Source organism: Podarcis bocagei, assembly GCF_964188305.1.
Source record: "Podarcis bocagei genome assembly, chromosome: 8".
Taxonomy (NCBI): domain Eukaryota; kingdom Metazoa; phylum Chordata; class Lepidosauria; order Squamata; family Lacertidae; genus Podarcis; species Podarcis bocagei.
In genome coordinates, this window is record NC_138133.1 from 91,957,773 (window position 1) to 91,967,174 (window position 9,402).

General features: G+C 52.2%; 1 protein-coding gene and 1 long non-coding RNA gene across 3 annotated transcripts in view; both read right to left on the reverse strand.

Moving 5' to 3' along the window:
• The window catches only part of LOC308593200, a 98,557-nt gene that overhangs the window by 17,048 nt on the left and 72,107 nt on the right, over positions 1–9,402 (reverse strand). The gene's annotated exons all lie outside the window — the stretch shown is intronic.
• TMEM276 (transmembrane protein 276) lies at positions 1,501–8,504 on the reverse strand. Of its 2 annotated transcripts, none has more exons than XM_081205230.1 (4): positions 8,432–8,504; positions 6,257–6,351; positions 4,898–5,000; positions 1,501–2,451 (listed from the first exon to the last, which is right to left on the reverse strand). In XM_081205230.1, the coding sequence occupies exons 2-4, from the start codon at positions 6,262–6,264 to the stop codon at positions 1,936–1,938; spliced, it is 627 nt and encodes a 208-aa protein (XP_081061356.1). In that variant the 5' UTR covers positions 6,265–6,351; positions 8,432–8,504; the 3' UTR covers positions 1,501–1,935. The 2 variants fall into 2 exon arrangements, with proteins under 2 accessions (XP_081061356.1, XP_081061357.1); XM_081205231.1 differs by lacking the exon at positions 8,432–8,504 and adding an exon at positions 8,246–8,425.

Genomic DNA, 9,402 nt, shown 5'->3' on the forward strand with positions numbered 1-9,402 from the left:
TTCTGGACTCACAGCTGTCCATGGAGGCTCAGGTCAATTCTGAGAGCCAGTGTGGTGTAGTAGTTAAGAGCGGTAGTCACGTAATCTGGGAAACCGGGTTCGTGTCTCCGTTCCTCCACATGCAGCTGCTGGGTGACCTTGGGCCAGTCACACTTCTGTGAAGTCTCTCAGCCCCACTCACCTCACAGAGTGTTTGTTGTGGGGGAGGAAGGGAAAGGAGAATGTTAGCCGCTTTGAGACTCCTTAAAGGAAGTGAAAGGCGGGATATCAAATCCAAACTCTTCTTCTTCTTCTCTTCTTCTGTGTCCAGAGCAAGTGTCTACCAGCTCCATCTGGTACGCAGGATGAGACCCTCCCTGGCCGCAGACTGTCTCGCCAGAGTGGGGCATGCTCTGGTTATCTCCCGCTTGGACTACTGCAATGCGCTCTACGTGGGGCTACCTTTGAAGGTGACCCGGAAACTACAATTAATCCAGAATGCGGCAGCTAGACTGGTGACTGGGAGCGGCTGCCGAGACCACATAACACCGGTCCTGAAAGACCTACATTGCTCCCAGTATGTTTCCGAGCACAATTCAAAGTGTTGGTGCTGACCTTGAAAGCCCTAACAGCCTAGGTCCAGTATTCATGAAGGTGCGTCTCCACCCTCATCATTCTGCCCGGACACTGAGGTCCAGCTCCGAGGGCCTTCTGGTCGTTCCCTCACTGCGAGAAGCCAAGCTACAGGGAACCAGGCAGAGGGCCTTCTCGGTGGTGGCGCCCACCCTGTGGAACAGCCTCCCACCAGATGTCAAAGAGAAAAACAAGTACCAGACATTTAGAAGACATCTGAAGGCAGACCTGTTTAGGGAAGCTTTTAATGTTTGATGTATTATGGTATTTTGATATTTTGTTGGAAGCTGCCCAGAGTGGCTGGGGAAGCCCAGCCAGATGGGCGGGGTATAAATAATAAATTATTATTATTATTATGGCTGACAAGAGGCACGCGAGCCCTTTTAACCAGCAGTCTGCTGGTTTCACAGCTGTGACACACCCAGCACCTTTGTAAGTTGCTGCTACGAAACCTTGAGTTAATAACTTCCACCCGTTCACATTTGGCCTGGCTTCCTGGCCAGCGCACCCAGGAAGGTGCCGAGGGACTGGCGAAGGAAACCAGCGGGGATCTTTGGTGTCAGAAGTGGGATTTCCAACATTCTCAGTGCGAGGTGGTGCCGCCCACGCTGCAAGGACGCAGCAGTCCTTGCCCATCTCTGCCAGCTCACTAAACCCAGCAAGCTCTGCGAAGGAAGAAGCGGGCTGCCTGAGACGGGCAGTGCCCAGAACCCCTTGCTGCTGATCTGTTGTCTAAGGTTGTTAACAGAGAACAACTTAAGGTTTACGTACAGAGATTGCAATTGGGTTGAACCACAGGTTACACGGAAAGGGGGAGGATGTTAGGATATAGTTCCTCCTTAAAAGAGTCAGGCATGATTGTTGTGTGTCACATGCCTGTTTACTTCCGTTTTGTATATAGCTTTTGTTCCTGCTGTTTCCTCGACACGGATGCAAGCAGTCATGTTTGTCCTTTGTTCTGACCTACGTTGAATAAAGCTGTAAATATGCTCTTCTGTCTGAATCTTCCGTTGCAGAGATGGCTGCATGAGTCTTGGAATGTGTCTGAGGCTCGTGTCGCTAATTGGCTGATGCTGTTTCCACGGGAGACCGGTGATCGTCCCGAGACGACGATGAGGCTGCCTGATGCCTCTGTCTCCCTGGCAGTATCCAAACAGGCAGCGCCCTTTCCAGAGTCGTAGGCTCCCTGAAGACTTTCCTGGAGGCCATTTCCCAAGCCTTTTTGTGGCACCCAACAGACATGGCCAGCCTTTCCTCTGCCTCACCTGATGCTGCGATGGCCACACTGCCCGTCGGACCCCCTAGCCTGCAGTCCCCACCCCCTCAGTCCAGTTCTCGGTGCTGTGCTTGCAGAGCCCGCCGCAAAGCCAGGTTTGCCAGCGCCATGAGGCAGCAGACGGCGTCCTCTTTCCGGAGCACCAGCAGCCGCCGCAGCTGGGTCCCTGCCAGCACCCCAGCCGTGCCCACCAAGAGGCTGCCCGCAATCCCGCAGGCGTTTCCGGTGAAGATGGAAGCGATCAGGACGCTGATGGAGACCACCGAGGTGACGGAGTGGGACACCATGGCCTTGCCTTCCTCGGAGAAGGAGCCCGAGCTGCCGGCCAGCAGCAGCAGCAGGGCGCCCCCCAAGAGGGCGTTCGCCGTGGCACGGTCCCCATTCAGCCAGTGGAAGCCGAAGGCGAGCAGGGGGAGCCCCACCACTGTGGAGACCCAGGCGTTGTCTGGGCTGTAGTGGGCAGCCTCCGAACCGAGCCCTGGGGGGGCAGTGAGGTGGGTGGCCGTATCCAGGAGGGGCACAAGGGCCTGGAGGAGAAACCCGGCAGAGGTCCCTCGATTGATCTGCAAAGAGAGGGAGTAGGCAGCAATAGGAGCTCAGATAATAATAATAATAAAGGTAAAAGGTAAAGGGACCCCTGATCATTAGGTCCAGTCGCAACCGACTCTGGGGCTGCGGCGCTCATCTCGCTTTATTGGCCGAGGGAGCCGGCGTACAGCTTTCAGGTCATGTGGCCAGCAGGACTCAGCCGCTTCTGGCAAACCAGAGCAGCGCTCGGAAACGCCGTTTACCTTCCCGCCAGAGCGGTACCTATTTATCTACTTGCACTTTGATGTGCTTTCGAACTGCTAGGTTGGGAGGAGCAGGGACTGAGCAACGGGAGCTCACCCCGTCGCGGGGATTCGAACCGCTGACCTTCTGATTGGCAAATCCTAGGCTCTGTGGTTTAACCCACAACGCCACCCGCGTCCTAATAATAATAATAATAATAATAATAATAATAATAATAATGATAATACAGTGGTGCCTCGCAAGACGAAATTAATTCGTTCCGCAAGTCTCTTCGTCTTGCGGTTTTTTCGTCTTGCGATGCACGGTTTCCCATAGGAATGCATTGAAAATCAATTAATGCGTTCCTAGGGAAACCGCCTTCAGACCAGGTCCGGGGACAGTCTGTCCCCGGACCTCTTCTGAAGGCTGGGGGGGGGGACGACAAGGGCTTTTCTTCCCACCCCCAGCATTTTAAAAAACCCCGGGACAGCGGAGGACTTCTCCGCTGTCCGGGGCAATTTAAAAGCCCCTGGGAAGGCAGGCAGGGGGGACAAAGACTTTCGCCCCCCGCCCGCCTTCAGAAGGTGTTCCCAACCCCCGACCCGCTTCGGAGCAGCGTTCCGAAGCGGGGCGGCTGGGGCAGGTGTTCCCGCCCCCCCCGCCCGGCTTCGCAGCAGCGCTCCGGAGCCCGGCGGCTGGGGCAGGTGTTCCCGCCCCCCGCCCGGCTTCGCAGCAGCGCTCCGGAGCCCGGCGGCTGGGGCAGGTGTTCCCGCCCCCCGTCCCGCTTCGGAGCAGCGCTCCGGAGCCCGGCGGCTGGGGCAGGTGTTCCCGCCCCCCCGCCCGGTTTCGGAGCACCGGGAGAAGCGATCTCCCCGCAGCCTCTTGCTTCAAAAGAGGTCCGCTGCCCCCGGACCTCTTTTGAAGCAAGGGGCGGTGGGGAGAAGCGATCTCCCCGCAGCCCCTTGCTTCAAAAGAGCTCCGCTGCCCCCGGACCTCGTTTGAAGCAAGGGGCGGTGGGGAGAAGCGATCTCCCCGCAGCCACTTGCTTCAAAAGAGGTCCGGGGGCAGCGGGAAGCGCTTCCGCTGCCCCCGGACCTCTTTTGAAGCAAGGGGCGGTGGGGAGAAGCGATCTCCCCGCCGCCCCTTGCTTCAAAAGAGAAGACCCGCTATCCCCGGGGCAAGCTTCGTTTTGCGAAGCAAGCCCATAGGGAAATTCGTCTTGCGAGGCAACTCGAAAACGAAAAAACCTTTCGTTTTGCGAGTTTTTCGTCTCACGAGGCGTTCGTCTTGCGGGGTACCACTGTAATTTATTTATACCCCACCCATCTGACTGGGCTTCCCCAGACACTCTGGGTAGCTTCCAACAAAATATTAAAACACAGTAATGCATCAAACGTTAAAAGCTTCCCTAAACAGACCAACACAAATGTGTTGGGAATTATATTTAGCCGTTGCAGCTTCTCAGCTTGGTCTCTGCAAGCAAGAACCCGCCCAGTGACCCTTGTCAGCAACGCCATTTCAAGAAGGGGAGCGAGCAGCAGACCTCTGCACATCCCGGAGCGCAAAGCCCTGTTTCCACATGCAGATTTTACATTTGCCAGGCGTGCATGTGCAAATAATAATAATAGTAATTTGGCAGGTTCCAGGTTCCCTGTCACACAGAGCAATTATTGGTTAGCCTGAATCCAAAACCCCTCTCTAGCAAAGTTAAAGCTATTGTTTTCCCCGTAGTGATGTATGGAAGTGAGAGCTGGACCATCAAGAAGGCTGATCACCGAAGAATGGATGCTTTTGAATTCTGGTGCTGGAGGAGACTCTTGAGAGTCCCATGGATTGCAAGAAGAACAAACCTCTCCATTCTGAAGGAAATCAGCCCTGAGTGCTCACTGGAAGGACAGATCCTGAAGCTGAGGCTCCAAGACTTTGGCCACCTCATGAGAAGAGAAGACTCCCTGGAAAAGACCCTGATGTTGGGAAAGATGGAGGGCACAAGGAGAAGGGGATGACAGAGGACGAGATGGTGGGGCAGTGTTCTCAAAGGGACCAGCATGAGTTTGACCCAACTGCGGGAGGCAGTGGAGGACAGGAGGGCCTGGTGTGCTCTGGTCCAGGGGGTCACGAAGAGGCGGACACGACTAAACGACTAAACAACAACAAGAACAACAACAGCAAAGACCCAGCACCCAGCAAGCAGAGACACCAGGCGACTCCCCAAATCAAGCTCCACCCCTTTCTTACCTGGAAGGTTTGGAAAGCGGAGCCCATGGAAACAACACACAGCAGGAGGTTGGAGAGCAGACCGGTTACCTCATCAGGCCAGCCAGGTATTGAGGCTGAGGCTCTGCAAATGAAGGCAGAGAGAAAGAGGATTATTTCACACCTCCTTAGAATCAAAGGGACCCCAAGGGTCATCTAGTCCAACCCCCTGCAAGGCGGGAATCTCAGCTAAAGCATCCATGGAAGATGATCATCCAATACAGTGGCACCTTGGTTCTCAAACTTATTCTGTTCCAGAAGTCCGTTCCAAAACCAAAGCGTTCTGAAACCAAGGTACACTTTCCCATAGAAAGCAATGCAAAACGGATTAATCCGTTCCAGACTTTTAAAAACAACCCCTAAAATAGCAAGGGAACATGAATTTTACCATCTAACGAGACCACTGATCCATAAAATGAAAGCAATAAACAATGTACTGCGGTCACACAATCAATCAATCAATCAGTAGCTGAACTGGGTTCCACACAGTCACAAAAACAAAACAAAAAAGGGCCACAAAAACACAAAATAAATAGCAAAAACAGACAGACCTCAGCGCAATACTCAAAATGGAGAAGGTTCGGCTTCCGAAAAGAGTTCGCAAACTGGAACACTTCCTTCTGGGTTTGCTGGGTTTGGGCTCCAAGTTGTTTGAGTACCAAAGCGTTTGAGAACCAAGGGACCACTGTATCTGCTTAAAAACCTCCAAGGAAGGAGTACAAGACAGGAGGACGTGTGCCGCTGTTCTGGTGCTACCGTCTCCACAGGGGCAAAGACGTTTCTCAGGTGGGATCTTTTGGAATCGACTCTCAAGTACCGCAGATGGCAAACCACCCAGTCTTGCAAGTGTAAAAGCACGTCTGTATTTTGGGATAATAGGTTTGTGCAGATTTGGGGCCAGAGAATCAAAACGGAGAGGTGGAAAATGAACATACGAAGGGCAGAATTTCCTTATAATGCCCAGGTTGTTCTGATGCTCGATATCTGTTAGACGTTGACAAATCAGACGGTTTGCTTTAGTGGGGCCCATAGTGAGTAGGTGTTGTGGGAATCGTCACCCCACTCGTACTAACCATCCCAGGGCGCTCAACCACTGACACAACGTCCTTTCTTCTATCAGATCAAAATGAGCAGATAACAGCAAAGGTTGCTAAGTTCATAGCTGTATTGCAACATTAATAATAAATAAATTAAGTGCAAAAAATAAAAAATAAAGTTTTATGTTATCTATCTATCTGCTCCAAGGAAGGAGTCCCAAGGGATTCTGGTTCCACTGTTGCTCATTAGAAGGGAGCAAGGGGCAGCCCCAGGGGTCAGCTGATTTGATTCTGAGACACTCACTCTGCCATGGCGACTTTTGCTCTGCGAGGGAAGGAGCGTGCAGGTTAAGGAGCCCAGGAGTCAGGATGAGGCACGGCTGCTGCGCGGGCATCAAGCTACAAGACAATGAATCGGTAAGCCAGGTGTCAGAGGCGAAGTTCTTGCTCTCTGCATCTCCTAACCAGGAGGCAATTTCAGACAGGTAATCAAGTATCCAGCGCTTCCCCCAAGATTGAGGGCAGGGCAGGCAGAGGATCTGCCTGAACGCTGCTCACCGGGGCTCAGCTGTGGGGCTGAAGTTCATAATCAAAAACTGATAACCTCAGGGGCCTGGTTAGAAAGATGGCGGCATATTGCTAAGCAGAAAAAAACCCATACTTTTAATGAAAAGTTGGGCAAAGGGTAAAGCAAAGGCGCTGGACTTTGTGGTCATTTGGGTGTGATAGACATCTGGTTCCATAACTCACTCCTAGCGCTTCCTATCCAGCCCTATAAAAAGCCTTATTCAAAACAGCAGTGTGCAGTGACGAGGATAACAACACACACAAATGAGAAACAGTAACAAATTATTGCACATTTATTCAAAGGCCAATTGAAACTATTTACTTTCTTCTTCGTTTTTGTTCCTGTGTTATGTATTTTTGTGTTTCCATGTTGCAAACTGTCCCGTGATCCTTGGATGATGGGCAGCAAAGAAATTGAATGGATAAATACGACAAGACTGATTCGACACAATGGATGAACTTGACCTAGATTCTCAAAGTCCAGCAATGCGTCTCACGTCCAGCGCTCTGCTGACCGCTCCCTTGCCTCTTAGTGCGCCCCCCTCTCTGAGAACCCCACTTTGGGAGCCGCTGGCGTACATGAAAAAAAACAAAAACCTCTAGGGTCTGAGTTTGCAGTTTTCCTCCTCCCTCCCTGCCCCTCTTCCTTTTGTGTTGCATCTCCTAAATGGCGGGGATGCGGGTGGTGCTGTGGGTTAAACCACAGAGCCTAGGACTTGCCGATCAGAAGGTCGGCGGTTCGAATCCCCAAGACGGGGTGAGCTTCCGTTGCTCAGTCCCTGCCATCCTAGCAGTTTGAAAGCACGTCAAAGTGCAAGTAGATAAATAGGGACCGCTCCGGCGGGAAGGTAAACGGCATTTCCGTGCGCTGCTCTGGTTCACCAGAAGCGGCTTAGTCCTGCTGGCCACATGACCCGGAAGCTGTACGCCGGCTCCCTCGGCCAATAAAGCGAGATGAGCGCCGCAACCCCAGAGTCGGCCACGACTGGACCTAATGGTCAGGGGTCCCTTTACCCTTTTTACCTCCTAAATGGCAAGTCTGACCATTTGAAAGCTTCGCTTGGCCCCCTTGCCTCTTAGCGTGCCCCCCTCTCCAGAGAACCCAACTTTGGGAACCGCTAGCGCACATGAAATAATAATAATAATAACCCTCTAGCATCCGAGTTTGCCTTTTTTCTCCTCCCTCCCTGCCCCTCTTCCTTTTGTGTTGTGTCTCCTAAATTGTGAGTCTGGAACCCCTTGCCTCTTAGTGTGCCCCCCTCTCTGGAGAACCCCACTTTGGGAACCCCTGGTGTACATGAAATAATAATAATAAGAAACCCTCTGGGGTCTGAGTTTGCCATTTTCCTCCTCCCTCCCGACTCCTCTTCCTTTTGTGTTGCATCTCCTAAATTGCGAGTCTGACCATTTGAAAGCAGTGCTGGGCCCCCTAGCCTCTTAGCTCTCCCCCCTCTCCAGAAAACCCCACTTTGGGAACCGCTGGAGCACATGAAATAACAACAACAACAACAACAACAACAACAACAACAACAACCACCCTCTAGGGTCTGAGCTTGTCTTTTTCCTCCTCCCTCCCAATCCCTCTTCCTTTTATGTTGCATATCCTAAATGGCAAGTTGGACCATTTCAAAGCGGTGCTGGCTCCCCTTGCCTCTTAGCTCTCCCCCCTCTCTAGAAAATCCCACTTTGGGAACCGCTGGAGCACATTAACAACAACAACAACAACCCTTTGGGATCTGAGCTTGTCTTTTTCCTCCTCCCTCCCTGCCCCTCTTCCTTTTGTGTGGCGTCTCCTCAACGCCAAGTCCCCAGGGAGCGAAAGTCCCGCAAAAGAAAAGAAAAGAAGGGAGGGATGGGCTCCCCCGGCCTCCATTTGCCCGGCCCGGCCCGCGCTTCCCTTCTCTCTCCCTACCCGGCCCGTTTCTCCCCCGGAGTCCGCCAAGCGCCCGACAGCGAGTTCCCCACGGCTAGAGCGACACGTCGAGAGGAAAACCGGAAGAGGAAAGAGCCATAGAGTGCGCCAGGCTAGAGGGAGCAGGAAGAAACCATAGAGACTTCCTTTTCCCACGGGGGAAACAAAGCCACTTTGGGAGGTTTCGCCACAGCCGGGAGAGACTCTCGGCCTTTCTCTTGACTTGTTTTAGAAGAGGCTTCTTATTTTGCTAAAATAACTCTTCTTGGATTGGGCCTTCCTAGTAAGGGCAAGGAAAAAGGGCAGCGGCTTCAACGGTCGCTACTGGGCAGGCGCGGTCGGGACTGAGCACGCGCAGTAGCACCCAGCCCTAGAGGAAAGGGAGCGTTGTTGCAACAAGAAACTTAGGGCGCCCAACATCAGGAAGATGCGCTTGTCTTCCTTGGGTGTTAATAATAATAATAATAATAATAATAATAATAATAATAATAATAATAATAATAATAATAATAATAATAATAATAATAATTTTAGTGTTAGGAGAGAGGGGAAAGCTGCAGTCCAGTTTGCACGCTTTACCTGGGAGGGATTCCCAAGGAAGCCAGCGGGACTTACTTCTGAGTAGACCTGCCCCAGATTGCACTGCTTAAAAAACTGCACCGGTTTGCATTGCTCAAAAAACTGCACCGGCTCAGCGGCCGCAGTAAGGAAGTGTCATCCTGAATTACCAAAGATAAAACGTACATTAACACGAGCAGCTCGCTGGGAATAACTCCCCTTCCTCCCCCAAAATACGGAGAAAAAGCTGGCGATTGTGCGTTCCTCGGGGCACGGACCTTTGCCTGGGTCATCTGCATCTCCAACACGGAACAAAAAGGGACCTGCTGCAAAAACATATGAATATTTAAGCTGGGGGTGATCTGGCTACGAGCACAGTTATAATTTTCATTTGTTCGTGCGGTATGCATATT